This window comes from Halichoerus grypus, chromosome 11, assembly GCF_964656455.1.
Source record: "Halichoerus grypus chromosome 11, mHalGry1.hap1.1, whole genome shotgun sequence".
Taxonomy (NCBI): Eukaryota; Metazoa; Chordata; class Mammalia; order Carnivora; family Phocidae; genus Halichoerus; species Halichoerus grypus.
In genome coordinates this window covers 24,506,999-24,522,790 of record NC_135722.1, presented here as the reverse complement: position 1 = coordinate 24,522,790, position 15,792 = coordinate 24,506,999, and the positions used below count along the sequence as shown (strand labels likewise).

Genomic DNA, 15,792 nt, shown 5'->3' with positions numbered 1-15,792 from the left:
TTTGAGACTTCGCAATATTTTTTAAAAGATTTATTTATTTATTTATTTATTTATTTATTTATTTATTTGAGAGAAAGAGAACAAGCGAAGGGAGGGGCAGAGGAAAAGAATCTCAAGCAGACCCCCCTGTTGAGTGTGGAGCCCGTGCTAGGCTCGATCTCATGACCCTGAGATCATGACCTGAGCTGAAATCGAGAGTTGGACGCTTAACCAACGGAGCCACCCAGGCGCCCCTGCAATATTTTTTAATTTATGTATTACTAATAGTTCTACTTGGGCAAGCCAGATAGGTGGACAAAAGGAACATTTAGTCCAGTGCAATATAGCAGAAAATAATTTTAGCTAAATGCACACTTATGCAGTGAGTGGCCCAGGCTTGAAGGCAGCAAATCCTTTCAGGGAGGAACGATGAATGAATTCGGTCTTGCTTTTCCTTCTCCTGTCCATTCTAGATATTTGCTTGTTTAAATCAAAGATTTTGATCTTTACATAGCTCTGTGCCTCTTAATTTCAAGGTTGAATCTCACGGAGGATGGGCAGAGTCTCTGTCAGCATTTAGGCATGCTGATTTCTTAGCCAGAGTAGGGGTTATCTTAGACTGACAAAATTTGCCCCTTAGAAAAAAAGCCTCATTCTTCACAATGTGCAAATATATATTCCCTATTGAGACTGCTAACCTCTTCGTTTCCTACTTCAAATCCTTTCTAGAAGTAGGTGGAATTAATAGCAACAGATTTTACATGTACTTGAGAAGGGAGAATAGGAACCAATGGGAGAATTATCATTTATTGAGACCAACTCACTTTGAAATCCTATGCTAAGCACTTTACAAACCATGTATCATATAGTGCTCATAGCAAAAGGTAGTACCATCCCCTTTTCACCAATGACAAAACTGAAGCTCGGTACCAGCTTTGTCTAGGGGCACATGAAGCTGGGATTCAAACATGGGGACTTCCAAACACACCCTCGTCCCTCCTCCCCATTTCCAGGGTGTGCGGGTGGGGGGGGGAGGGTAGACTTTCTTAGTGCCTCACTTACTTCCCGCCCCTGTCCACTAGACAGATAGTTAGGTGTTGTTTTGCTTAATAACGAAGAAAAATAGCTTTGAAGTCACTGTCTTATATGATAATCCATAGTCTTTCCTATACTCAGAAAATGTTAGGGCGCCTGGGTGGCTCAGTCGATTAAGCGTCTGCCTTTGGCTTGGGTCACGATCCCAGGGTTCTGGGATCGAGTTCCACATTGGGCTCCTTGCTCAGCCTGGAGCCTGCTTCTCCCTCTCCCACTCCCCCTGCTTGTGCTTTCTCTCTGTATCAAATAAATAAATAAAATATTTTTTTAAAAAAAGAAAGAAAGAAAGAAAATGTCAGCTGTCAAGTTCTGAAAGTGCCTTCCCTTTCTCCCCAGCCATTGTCAACCGCGATGGCACCCGCTACAGCCAGACGGGTGAATACAGAACGAACCCTGAAGACATCAACCCCAGCAGCCCCACTGACGATGATGTGAGCAGCGGATCCTCCAGCGAGAGGAGCACTTCGGGAGGCTACAACATCTTCCACACCCACCTTCCGACTGTATACCCGACCCAGGACCAAGACAGTACCGGGGTGCCTGACAACACAGAGCATACCCCCATTACCAGTAAGGAGAATGAATCACTGTGCTTTCCAATGGCGATTTGTTTACAAAACCGTCTCTGATCTTCCTGGGTGATCTGCACTCTCTTATGTGTTGATTGTCTCCTGTCTCGAGAAGTTGGAGACGACCGTCGTTTGGGGAGGGAGGCTATTATGGTAGCCCGTGCCCTGTATGCATAGCCTGCTACTGCCTACATTTTTTTTTTTTCCACCTATGCCTCTGTTTTGCTTCCCTGGGGATAAGAAGTTGCCATACTGGAAGTCTTGTCCCAGGGATGTGGTGACAATTCAAGCACGTTACAGAAGGGATTTTTACTTTTACATGTTTCCTTCTTGTTCTTTTCCACCTTTGGATAAGATTGTCTTCATAAAGTTGGGATCCTAATGGATGCATACCATCACATCTGCTTTTTTCAACTTCATGTTTCTATGTTTTAACTTGATTTAGGCGATATTATTGATGGTGCAATATTCAGTCCTACTCATCACCCCTGGTTTACTAAACAATTCCTTTGTTTTTGGTCTAAGGAAGCATATCTGAAGGAGTTATCTGATCATATCCAATCTGCTTAAAAGTTGTCTATCCCAGCCTGGAGGGGAAGGCTGTTAATACTTGCTTGGTAACGTGGATAATTCATGACTTGAGGACTCCGAGAGCGGAAATATGTCAACATTGCTTTCGATTTCTTTGGGGTTTTGCCCTTTGTGCTCCACTTTTCATTGGAAAGTGTTTGCCTCTCCCTCTGGCCTCCTTCTTCACTTCCCGCTTTGCTTTTTCCCTATGGTTTGTTTTAAAACAGGTTTCCAGATTGGCTGCATTCCTTCTGTGGAGGATTATTCAAACCGAAGTAGGGCATCTGCCTCTTGCGCAGCTTTCCTAGTATGGTGTGGATTTTCTTTTGTCCTGGCTCTGGCTCCTAGAGGGTGGGACTCTAGTCTCCAAAGAGTGTGGCAGACATTCACTGGTTTGTGAATGCTCAGCATAGGGCCCTTTTCTGTGCCTTGTCACCCAGAAGCCAGGGCAGCCTTCAGAGCACTATGATTTAACCTAAGGTTACTTGCTCAACAGTGTTTTAAATTTCTATGAGCAGCTTGCTAAGTGGGGGAGGGGGGCGCAGTACAAAGGGGCCCGAAGTCTGGTCATTCTCTGCAGATCCTTTGAAGCATTTTCAGGAAGCAGATGTTTTCAAACTGCTCAGGCTTTCCCAGATTACTGGCTTTCTGGAGAGTGTGTCACCTCGTTGTCTATCATCCCACGGATGACCCTTCTGGAGAGGAGCTTCTGCAAACCCAGCAGGCTGTCCTGTCGGCTGCTGGCTGCTCCTGAGTCCCCTGCCTTGCTAAAGTAACCATATGGAAGGCGCCTATCATCAGAGCATGCAATTTTGTCAGATGTCGGCAAACGTAGCAATTAGTGGTCTCAGCAAGAGGCAGATCAAGTCTACTCCAAAGTACTATTTCCTACCAAAGAAGAAAATCGTGGCAAAATATTTCTTTTAGGAACTAGGTGAAATTCACATTGAAGCCATTATTAGCCTATATCAAATAGTGAGTATTACACATGTACTTTAGAAAGGCAACAAGGACACTTAATGAACAGTCAGCACATCTTTTAGGATTGTACATTTCCTGCCCAAGTTAGGTAGTCAGCATACAGATTTTGAGGACCTAGTATGTACCAAGCCTATTCTAATGCTGGGGATCCAGTGGTAAGTACCAGTAGTACTGAAAGGAAATAAGGATTTATAAGCTAGTAACCAATATTTGAGGTCTTCTCTATGCTGGTGCTCTAGTTACTGGGCACTCAGAGTTGGACTGACCTTCATGGAGCCCATCTGCTGTTCAGAAACCAAGGAGAAGGAATGCTTTGAGATTTCACTAAAACATAGTTCAGGATTTGGGTTAAGGAAAGAATTGTGCTTTTCTCTTTCCAAAGCACTTAGCTAAGTTTCTCTTAGTAGTTTGGAAAGAGACTCAGTGGTCCAACAGGGTGAGTCCAGGGCTAACCTGAGAGTCATTGAAGTGCCATAGCATCCAAAATGGCCAATGGTAGCTCCAGATAAATCCATTCATGCAAAGAAGAGTGTCGGAGAAAAAAAATCAGGTGGAAACTTGAAAGCAGCCCCTGGCATATTAGAAAAAATGACTACTGGTAAGTTCCTGAATAGACCCCAGTTTCTGAGCCCAGTGAGGAGATTCCCAAAGCTTCATGACTATCAGACTGAAAGGTGCGTCTTGGTGGGGATGAGTGATTGCAAATCCTCCCTAATGCCTGCAGAAGAACAGATGTCAAGAAGAGGTCTGGCTGAGGACAGAGAAGTGCATCTTAGGTTGGCTGGCTCATTCCTTCCTTAAGGGTCCTTAGTGGATGGCAATAGGGAAAGCCAGTAAGAACAACCATCTGGGTAGGTTTTGACTTCCAGCAGGCTTTTTATTATTAATGTTATTTTTGGAAGAGGCTTCCTGGAGGCATGTCGTCAGCCTCTTTTCTATTGGTGATCTGGTATTCTCTGGAATCCAGAAACCTAAACTAATTCAGGAAGCAGAGACTCCTACCTTGGAACGCTCTATTTCCTTGTCTTCTGGGTGTCAAAGAAATATATACATATATATTTTTGGTCTGGCATCGCCTACTTGGGTGGGGACAATTGGAAACTCTGCTGGCTAGACAGTAGCTCCTTCCATTTTCCCCAAATCTCATATGACTCCTTTCAGGAAAATAGAAATAATTCCTATTTCTATCTTGCTCTGGTATGTTTACTTCCTGTTGGTCTCTTCTTGGTCTTCTATAGGGTGAAGGTGGCAGGAGCTCTGTGTCTTTAATAAAGTTTCTGAGGGCAGAATGGGGTGCCTGAGAATTTTTCAGGGGGATGCTTGGGTTTATCTGGGGGCATCATTGGTGAAATTGGCTCCCATGTCTCTATTTTCTATTCTTTGCCAATGTGCCCTTTGTAACATGGAGCATAGTGCACAGGTTGTTGACATTTGGTGTATCTAGAGTCAAAGTTTTTAACCTGGTGTTCATGGACCTCCAATAGGTTCAGTGATGGGCCATAAGGCATTCAAGAGCTTGAAATAATATACAAAATTTTGAGAATGTGTATGTGTCAGATCACTTTTTTGAGGACAGAAGTCATAACTTATATCAGATTTTCAAAGGGGCCTATAACTCAAAATGGCTTTTAAAAATCTCAACTGGTTTAGATGTTTATCCTGACGATTTTGCTATTCTTCTTCCACGGGGAAACATTCTGGCCTCAAGTCCTATTTGAGAGTCAAATGGGAAATTTCAAATTGCAAAATATCACTGATTATCCTTTCTCTAATTTGAATAGCATCCAGAATTTCTCTAACTTGGGCAGTTTTGTTTCTTTTCTGGAAACACATTCTGAATTAGAATTACAAGTGACAGAAGGTGATAGATGGAGACTTGACAAAGCTTTATCTGATTTCAACATTTTGAACACACACCCTTTGCAAGGTTCCTGCTCAAGCATAGAGCTTGAGTTGAAGTTCGTGAGTGTGGGTGGAGCTTTGAAATGCCAGTTGTCATCATAGGCTACCGGCATGAAGTGATAGGCCCAAAAGATACAAGTAAGAACCTCTAAAGACACTCCAAAAACAAATGAATAAAAGCAACTTTATGAAACGTTGCATCAAAGACCTTCAGTCCATGGCTGGGTCACCTCATCAAGTAAATATAAAATCTCTTTTCCTTTACAGGTTGTTAAGTAGCTACTTGATTTTGCTCTGAGCCTGTGTCCAGAGGGTTCTGTTTGAAGAATGAGTAGCTCTGAATTGATACCCATACAGAATTTGCATTTCTCATGTGAGACTTTAGGAGACTGGAAAGATAAAACCAGGCCTCAATCTTTCTTTTCTAATCTTTGCTCTATAATAGAGACACGTTATATATACATAGAGCTGAGAGTAAGGGTTTTGTAGAAAGATCTCACTAAATGGTGTTTTCATAATTGATCCAGTTACTTCAACTGTGCACTCAAACAGCCACGCAGCAGTTCAGGAGCAAAATCATTGGATGTGGTCCTGGTTTGGTAACTCACAGCCTAAGACTCGGGATCACACAGCAACAGCAACAACAGGTAAACTGCTATGTCTTCTGCTTATCCATTGTCCTGAATGCCAAGTTTTTCAGTATAAGGAGAAGGACATCCATGATCACGTCGAAGTTTCGCACTGATGTCCTGTCTTGATCCTTAGGGAATTGGGATCTGGTACCATTTTGTTTATCAGAGAGGCCTGTGGATCTGGGGATACAACTGGATACTCCTCTGTGTTCTACTTGTTTTCCTTTTGGCAGCATGCACATAGAATCAGAATTAGTTTTCCTTCAGGAGCTTTAATTAGGAGATTCCTTTAGAACAAATCCTCTTGAAAGAAGTCTATTAGAAAATGGATACTCCTACTTTCTGCTGATCTAATTATCACAGTCAATAACAATAGAGGGAAATACTGACTTATGGATGGAAAGTGTAGGCCCTGTGTACTTGTTTGGACTTCTCAATCCTCAGCTGTAAAGTGGAGGAGTGACCTGTTGTTTTCCATCAGAATCTAGGATGCCTGGATGTTTGATGATTAACTCTAAATCCCTGCAAAGTATTCTGGACTGCGAGCTTATGTGGGAAGAGTTTCCAGGCCTATAACAATGGGAGATTACAGGCATATCTTCACTTATTAACTTTTGTTGGTGGAGGATATGGCCATATTTCAAAATAATTGGGCATTCTTTCTGCAGAAGGAGAGTAATAAAAATGGTCCTTAACACTTGTTTAGTTGAATAAAGTATATTTTATTTTAACAAATATTCATGTAAGGAAAACAGTGCTGATGTTATGTTGTGATTTCATATCATGGTGCTAAAGGTCATGTTGGAAGGGGGGACGCAGAATAAAGAATATGCTATTTTTAAATGTTAAATTACAATGCTTATCTTCATAGAACAAATGTTGTGAAGGAAAAAGTCTTCTTGTCAGTGCTTCATCCTGGGCCATTTCTGGGCTTTCTTGAAAGCTGAAAAAAAAGAAATCTAATCACAAATACTTTTGTATTTGGGGATTTAATGATGGCTTCAGCTTCTCTGCTTCAACTTTTTTTTCAGTTTTTTATCCACTATTTAATATTCTTCTGGTGCACATCATGGTGGCAGAAATGGCGGTCTTGGGAAGTTTTCAAACCAGGGCTCTTATTTTCTGATCTTATTTGTGAGATCCTTGGGTCACTTCATTTCTGTCCATCTTTCCTGATTGATTACCACCTTTTCAAAATGGACTCAAAATGTCCTGTTCTGCTTTGCAAAATATAGTTTTGGTATAAAAAAATGACCATGGGCAAAATTGCTGGAGGATCTGGGCACTAAATGGAAAAAGGTGGAAAGGCATCTTTTTCTATCTTCCCCTTCATGTGGCATTTCTCTGTGTGTTGGGGATTGCTGGGATTATGTGTCTGGGATTGCTGGCAGAAATATCATACCCTAAATTCTTAGAGAATGATATTGGTTGGCCAAGATAGAGTGTGTAGAACATGAAGGGCTAGGACTCTGGAGAGCTTGGTTTCAGAAGCATAGACTCTCAGATTTGGAGAGGATCTTCAATAGCCTAGTTCAGTCAACACTTCTAGTCATTTGATCTACAAAATTTTCCTGCTAAGTGATCTTTCTGATGGTGGGGAACACAATACTTTATGAAGAAGTTCATCGTTGGATAGTCCAGATTATAACCTTTTAAATCCAACATTTGGGAGAATATTTGTTCCCCTGACAATGATCACCACAGGCCCTTAGTTTGGCCTTTTGGGAGCACAGACAAAAATTTAATCCCTCTTCTACATTATAGTTTTTCAAAATTCAAAGACTGCTGTCATGCTCTCTGTCATTCGGCCTTTCTGACTCCAGACAAGGCAAATTCCATCCAACACAGTTTTTTCCTCTTTAGGATAAGAATCATGAACCAGATGATATTTAAGGACTTTCCATTTCTGACATTCTATGACCTGCAGTATGGGCCTCGAAAATAAAGTGGGACTTGTGCGCTTTTTCTGTTTCTTCCCACCATCTATATGAAGTATAGATGACTCTCTTGAGTGGTAAAAGAGTAGAAGCATATACAGTGCTGTTTCTTAGGGACTGATAATTAACCTTTCAACCATCGATTCAATTATGGTTACAACAGCTTCGATGAGCTCTAGTGGTACAACTCCCAAAACAGCAACCAAGAGGCGAGAAGCCCAGGATTGGCTTTCATGGTGGTTTCAACCATCAGAGTCCAAGAATCATCTTCACACAACAACGATAATGGCTGGTAATGAGTTATTATTATCTTATTTCATAAGATCTCTTGACAGTTTCAATAGTTCATTGACCTCAGGGATACTAAGCCTGAAGTCCATTCTAGTTTCACAAATGTTTTTGATGACTTTCAAAGGATCATGAGCTCGGAGACCCATATGTTTGATTTGATAGCATTAATAAGCAGATTTCTTCTTTCTATTCTATAGAATTAATACAGGCCTGGAGGAGGCTATTAAAAGAGCACTGTGAAAGGAAACCAATCTTTCTTGATGACAGAACAAAATTTTGACTCTGAAAGATATTCCAAAGTGACAAAAGTCATTAAAAATTCTTGACTTTCTGGGGCGCCTGGGTGGCTCCGTCGTTAAGCGTCTGCCTTCGGCTCAGGTCATGATCCCAGGGTCCTGGGATTGAGCCCCGCATCAGGCTCCCTGCTCTGCCAGAAGCCTGCTTCTCCCTCTCCCACTCCCCCTGCTTTTGTTCCCTCTCTCGCTGTGTCTCTCTCTGTCAAATGAGTGAATAAAATCTTTAAAAAAAAAAAATTCTTGACTTTCCAAGAGAAAGTAAAATAGCATAGCTAGAGCTAGAAAAATATAGAAACTTTCCATCAGTGGAACTATTCTTGGGGCAGCCACTGATAGTAAGAAAAGACAAATGGTCGCTTCAAAACTCTCATTCAAAGTATAGGAAACCCCTTTTCAGGAAAGAGACTCCTTCTACAGCAACCACTGAGAAGAGGCAGAGGGTCTCCATCTTCTTTTTTGTGATGTGTCCAGAAGGGAAAATGTGAGAATTTCTCAGAATCTTGGCTCCAGTCCACTTTAGTTGACCCTTTTGGTTGACTAAGAAATGCCAGGCATGATTTCTCTGTGAAGTGACTAACGTCATTATGGCTGGGTGCTGCACTGTTGTTGGGATGGTAGCTCAGCTTGTGCTCAGAGCTCTGGTGATATGATGCTGGAGAAGTCAACAAATGAATTAACAAATCGTGAATACACCCATGGGATTTTAAAAATGACGGACATGTGTTTAGATTGTGAAAATTTTCTGCAGGTGGCTGACAAAACAAATAGGCACGTGTGAAACCTTTCCATTCTATTCTTGACACCCTCGCTTTAAGGGCACGTGCTTAATAAGTTAATAATACGAAAGCATGGGAGGGGGGAGTGTTTACTGGCCTGTTTTTCTTTTGTTTCTCTGGTTGGGTTTTGTCCATATTTATTCTTTTTACTTCTTAAAGAGATTGTTCAGTTGTGAAGGTCACAGCCAATTGTCTTTAGATCTATGCATTAGCCTTCAGAGACCAGAATATAAGAATCTGGGAGTACACAAGTCAGATGTCTCATTCTCTTCTTGAAATGTTGGGAATTCCATTATACATTCTGTGCCTGATTTTCTTCCTTTGTCAAATGGGTTGCTTGGCATCCAGTTCAGCCACTAACATAAGTCACCACAACAGGTACGGATTCAAATATCATCTCAGCAGGCTGGGAACCAACTGAAGAAAATGAAGATGAAAGAGACAAACACCCCAATTATTCTGGATCAGGCATTGATGATGATGAAGATTTTATCTCCAGCACCAGTAAGAATAATCAATTACAGTAGAACCATTTATGCAAGGCTTGCTGATTAATCTGAGTGATGCCCAATAGTGTCTACCTTGGGAAATAGTTAATGTGGAAAATGAGCATATACCTATGACTGATCACACTTTAGTTATATCTTGGTAAGATTATGAAGGAAGAAAAATGACTTTAAAAAAAATGGAAGTCAAAATGTTTTTGGAGGAGAAATGGGGAAAATATTTATAAAACTCCTAATGCCTTAGGTTCTTTCTGTTTCATGTACTTATGTGGTCTGCTGCTGCAGATTCTCCTTGAATTATTGAGCTTTGTCAGACAATAGCATAGTAAAACATTACAACAAGTATTTATTGTGTACCTACTGTGCTTAGTGCTGGGAACACAAAGATGAAAAAAGGCAGAGCTCTTGCCTTCAAACTGGTTTATTGAAGCAATAAAATGTGAGTGGGAGGATATTAATTAAAAGTTGTAGATGATTCTACATTGAAGACTTAGATGGCCCTAGAACAGATTAAAGTTGGGAACCAGAATTCAAGAATAATCATCATCAAAACTTGGTTGAAATCAAGGAAACAAATCTAGTTTTAAAAAATGAGTAGGGCACCAATATAACAGAAAGACATTGAAAGGAAGGACAAACATCAGCTGAGCTTTAATTAAAACAGTGCCAATTATTAAAAACAAATAGCGAAAATACTGCATAATAGTATACAAATTTGTGACAGTTATAAAACTTTGAGAACAGAGATGGCAAGCGAGCTGAAAACATCCCTTAAAAAACATGCAAAGGTCAGTCTAATATTTAGCTAGATGACTGGGTTTCCTAGACATATCTGTAATGATCTGAGATGTTGCTGAACAGAGACGAGAATTCCGAACTGACTCCACCATATCACTCCGTCACTCTTGTCCTTAGAGAAGGTTGACCTTTGCAGTGTGACTATATTCTCTCAGGTCACTGAAGTTCTGACTGTCCTTCTGAAACCCGAGAGGACTGTCCCCAAATGGACAGCACCCAGGAAGGGAGGAGTCCAAAAATATAGCTTGGGCTTTGAGGCATCTGACTATATGGCATCAATACCACAATACTCAAGATGAACTAGATGCTTTATATCTAAGCTTTTAAATGGCGTATTCTTTAGCCCAGACACCACTGCAGAGCTTGGTCTATAAAACAAGGAAACTCTTTTTAATAACTTCAGAAAGAAAACCAAATAACCAAAAACACTGGAGCTTTACTGTCACACTGTCTTCTGGGTTCAGGATGTGGTCCCATCTTCCAGGTGGGGCCATGAGTAAAGATATGGTCTTGATACTTGAGAAACTCAGTTTTCTTGGGTGGCAACCCAAACAGATCAACCTGAAAATAAATTGTGTGATCAAGTTCCCGGAGGAAAACGTCCCTTGGTGTTTTTCATCTCTGTGGCATATTTTCCAATTTCAGTTCACTTTTCTGCTTGGCACCTGTGCACATAATTCAGCAGAATGCCTTCTTTCTTCTGTAGGGGTAAAGACAACTGCCGCTTTTTCATGCTTATTAAGAATGTGGATGATGATTCTAAACCCAACTTGTTTCACTTGTGAAGTCAAGCTGATAGTATTACAGTTCCGAAAAGAATTTTGTATTAGTTGGGTATCAAAATTAAGTTTGAGAGAATTAGGATGGGTTTGTACATAATATTTTCACAAGAGCAACTGATCCTAATTTTGTCATGATCCTTCTGTCAGGTGCGTCTCCTACTCCAGCTTTATCATTTTGGGTGACAGTATCAGGCCTCTGGTGGATGTATGCCTCTTTTTTTTTTTTTCCGGGAGCTGCCGTAATGGTGGTTGGTGACCTATGGTGCTTTTCTACTGAATGTATGAACCTTGTTTTTCTCTCATTGGCTATGAATGGCTTGCTCATGAAATGCTTTGTATTTGATGAGAATACCATAGGTGTTTGCTAAACATTCAGAAATGTACAGCTAAATCATATGGCTGTTATAGGTAGATGTTCTTTCTTACAATCATCTGTAGGAAATCCATGGTTGCTCAGGGTATGCCTTTCCCCACCAAAACTACTAATGAAATAAAGTGATCATATCATCATGGTATAATGTTCAGGTATCTACCTCTTCAGCCTAAGGGTCTTGGTCTAGCACACTTGCCAGTGATACCAATTCCTTGGGCTTTCAAGCGCACAGGGCCATTACAGACTGCATGGATGGGCAAAAACTCTGATGTTCTTGGTTCTCCTCGGTGGAGGGCTGGTGTTTGCAAAGCTGTTCTTCCTTCTGCCGCAGCTCCTTTGGCTGCTTTCTCCGGAAAATCTCATGTTCTGAGCCCAGTGTATTCTGTGACAGAATGCAGAGGACACTGAGGTGCTTAACAATATGGCTGAATCAAGCTGAAATCCTCTCTGCTTTCCCTCCATTTCCACTCAACCATCTATGCGAGCTGGTATAGATGATTCACTCTGTAGACCAAAGAAGGGAGAGATGTGCAAAACAAGTGCTGAAGGCTCAAGAGCTAACATTTTCCTAATTGCTTCAATCATCATTATCACAGTTCCAACCACACCACGGCTTTTTAACCACCCAAAACAGAACCAGGATTGGACCTCGCGGAGCCCCGGTGAATCGAATCCAGGAGTATTACTTCAGACTACTACAAGGATGACTGGTAATGGGTTATGCATACTTCATTAAAGACTTTTTTCCTCCCCTCAAAGTCTATGATGCTGCAAAGGTCAGTCATCAGGACATGGTGGGAAATGTAGTTCATGTCTCATCACAAATTCTTAACTTTCATGAGGATACTCAGTTCGACCTAGGAGTCATTTATCAATCATACCATCTGGGCACAAGATACTTTATGTTGCTTTATTATAAAAATGAACACATTAGCATGGTTTACGGTGCTGCCCTTGACAAAGTGATTATAGTAGAACAACAGGTGATCATTAAGAAATTTCCTGCCCATTGATTTTTCTCTTGGGAGAGATGAGTGGAGTCACTCAAAAGTATTGAGCATAGATGCTCGGAGGTCCTATTTAGGCATGGCACTGTTAAATAGCATGCATTTTAATGGAAGAACACAACACCAAAGGTTGGTTGATAAAAAGTCACAGTGTATATAACCATCATCACGGCAGATGTGGACCAAAGTGGCACCAGCACGAACGGAGAGGCCTGGCCCCGCGAACCACACTCTCCTCTCATTCACCATGAGCATCATGATGAAGAGGAGGCTCAGCATCCTGCAAGCACAAGTAAGGAGGCTGATGGTCAGCTGTGCTGGTGTCCATGACTTAATGAAGTCCTTCTGAAGAATAGGGAAGACTTTGTTTAAGACGTTAGCCACATCTTCTATTTCTATACAGTCATCTCTTTTATCCACAGAGCATGCAGAGCTGCCAAATCTATATACCAGTTTTAGAAATTGGGAGAAAAATGCTAACTGGTTAGGTTGCCCAAAAGGTCAAAATGGTGGAAAGGTTAAAATGTTTTTAAAAGATCTGAGATATGTTTGTCTTTTGTGTTAGAGATTCCTCGAGGTTCCATTTGGGTGATTTGTGTGTGTTTATGGAAGTGTGTGAAGAAGATGTATCTTTTGGTGCTGAGCAGTGGGGCCTGGAAAGAGAGCTTGACAAGTGTGATGATCTTTGGAATCCTTCTTTTCTGTGAAGATCTCTGGTGAATCAGTTTCTTTTTTTACATTCTGTTCCTCACTGCATTGTAGAAAGGCATCCCTTGTATTCTTTGGAGGAAGGTCAGTAGCTCATAGAGACTATATCTGAATTTCTGTGACTGTTCTTTTTCTGCTTTTAAGCCCAGAGTAACTTGGGGAAGGCTTTGATGCTGTTATTTCTACTTACGTGCCAACATCTCAGGTTTTCCAAAACAATCTCAAGTCTCACTACTGGTCTGTGAGGATGGGACAAAAAAAAAAAAAAAGTAAGAAGTATATACTCTTCTTCTTTCACCTCTCTCTTGGCGATATGCCTATCATGTTTGGAATAAAAGAAGCTTTAATTTAGGGTAACACCTTGTAGCATCTTCAAAACTATGGTTTAACTATCATTCTGTTAGCCTTGGATACTCCTAAAGCAAGAATGTAAGAAGCAGCCACTTAGAAACCAAAGGGAGACGCCAGAGTTTGAGGGATGCCTTCAGACAACAAAAGAACATTTCAGACATCAATTAGGACATAGGTTTTAAGTCCTGGGCATTGTACTGAATACGCCCAACAGGCCTGCATCTCATTACTTATCCCAGTAAATTTTATTTTTGTGTGAGGACTATGGGCGTAGTTAACAGGAATCTTCTGATAGAAGAAGGCGATGAGAAGCAGAAGTCTCTTCAGAATGGGATTCCATACCAATCCCCTTTGGAACCTAAGAGTGTATCTTAGAATTTAAGACCATTTGAACATAAAAAGGAGCCAGCTACATGAGAGGCTTGGAATTAATGAGCCCATTGTCAGAAGGTGGTGGTGGTGGGGGGCATCATTCCTGGAGGGTAGTTGAAAAGCCAGATGTGACAGAACCTCACAGAGGAAAAGGGAAAACAGTAACCACTACAACAATTCTCTTATCAGTACTTGCAAACATAAAGATTCTGGTTGGTGACCTCTGGGCTTTATCAAAGAACATTACAACTCCTAGAAGAGAGTCAACTTTCTTACTTGACAATGGAAATCCTATACTCTGCTAATCCATATGTTGAAAACAGCAAGGGTTACTGGGTATTTAAAGGATCATTACGTTTATAAAAAGTGTGTGCATGTGTGTGCGCGCATGCGTGCATTTCTGTCTTTTTTTTTTCTTTCTTTTCTAAAAAATTTTGAAGAAGCAGTTTATGTTTGGGTTCATTTCCCCTTTTTTGTAATTAGGCTCATAGTTTTTCTAACTTCATTATTTGTCAGGAGGTAGTGATTTAGTCAGTGGGAGGTAAAACTGAAGATTTCGGACTTTTTTTTCCTCCCTCTGGATAACCAGTTAACCCCAGGAATGCTTTGGCCAGTGCAAGGGTAAAATAAGGACACAAGTTTTATTTTTTAAAGATTTTTCTTATTATCAAATCACACATATCTTTTTCTAAAATTTTGAAATACAACCCAGTTTTACCAGTTGCAAAATATACTTTGGCTTGGCAAGTTTATAGGCTCTCATTTTCTTGTTGAACTAAAAATTTGCTATTAGTTGCTATAAATGAAAATGACAGTAGCTTTCTGATTTTTCCCAAAGGTACCCTGATACAGTTTTATTCCATTCATTTTATTCTTTTCAAAACTGGACAATTACAACACCAAGGGGTTGGCATTTTTAGCTTGCCACACGTTCCTATTGTTTATATAATGCCAAACACTGGCTAGAATAGTTTTCTTCCATTGACTTAATTTTGTTAAAAAGTAATTTTGGCAATTTTGGATGCCACGTAGACGTAACCTCGTAATGTGCCAGTCATTGTCAATATCTTTCATGCTGGGCAAATCCACTGCTGGTGCATTTCCAGTGCATGTGATCGTGGATTATGTGACCACCATTTGAGAAGGCCTCCCACCACGCTGATTTTGTCATCAGTTGGTATATATAATACAGTCCTCCCCCCAAATCACAGCAGCAAAGAGGTTAATTCTTTGAACACACTGTTCTCTCAGACAAGGATATATGAGGCCATAGAGTATGGTAAACTAAGAACCTAAGAATCATACTGGGAATTCATAGACTGTGGTCCAGTCCTAACTTTGTTTTAATCTGAGCAAAACTACTTTAGGTCCCAGTTTTCCTATCCGAAAAATTGAAGGATTGGGCCACTGATTTCTAATATCTCTTTCAGAATACCAATAATCTCTCTCCTTGCTGCTTTCCTTTTCTACCTTTTCTCCCATGTGTATATGGCCTTAAAGTATTAGGATATGTGTTGTTAAGGAAGTTGGACAATCATGGCTCACAATTGACATTCTTCTCACAGCTCAGGCAATCCCTAGTAGTACAATGGAAGAAACAGCTACTGAGAAAGAGCAGTGGTTTGAGAATGGATGGCCTGGGGAATATCCCCAATCACCAAAAGAAGACTCTCATTCAACAGCAGGGACAGCTGGTAATGGATTGTTTAACAAGCAAACTTGGGTGGAAGCTTCCTCTTGGGTTAAATGTTGAGCATTGAGGACACTGAACAGAAAGACATTGAAGGAATTGTCACAAGATATTAAGTTTCCTTAATAAATTATGATGTGGCCAACACAGAGCCAACCCTTAGATGCTCATAACAAA

The 15,792-nt window shown here is 40.8% G+C and overlaps 1 protein-coding gene across 28 annotated transcripts in view; it reads left to right on the top strand.

The window, feature by feature from the left end:
- CD44 (CD44 molecule (IN blood group)) overlaps positions 1-15,792 on the top strand; it is an 84,679-nt gene that overhangs the window by 45,031 nt on the left and 23,856 nt on the right. For 10 of the 28 annotated variants that reach the window (XR_013442370.1, XM_036106796.2, XM_078058205.1 and 7 more), the window contains exons 5-11: positions 1,411-1,644; positions 5,624-5,743; positions 7,829-7,957; positions 9,407-9,532; positions 12,084-12,197; positions 12,670-12,786; positions 15,491-15,619. Coding sequence is in view for 27 of the 28 variants with exons in the window: in XM_036106796.2 (XP_035962689.2) it covers positions 1,411-1,644; positions 5,624-5,743; positions 7,829-7,957; positions 9,407-9,532; positions 12,084-12,197; positions 12,670-12,786; positions 15,491-15,619 (969 nt within the window). In the remaining variant the exon portion in view is untranslated. The remainder of the gene's footprint in view (positions 1-1,410; positions 1,645-5,623; positions 5,744-7,828; positions 7,958-9,406; positions 9,533-12,083; positions 12,198-12,669; positions 12,787-15,490; positions 15,620-15,792) is intronic. The other 18 variants (XM_036106887.2, XM_078058220.1, XM_078058221.1 and 15 more) reach the window with 11 other exon arrangements.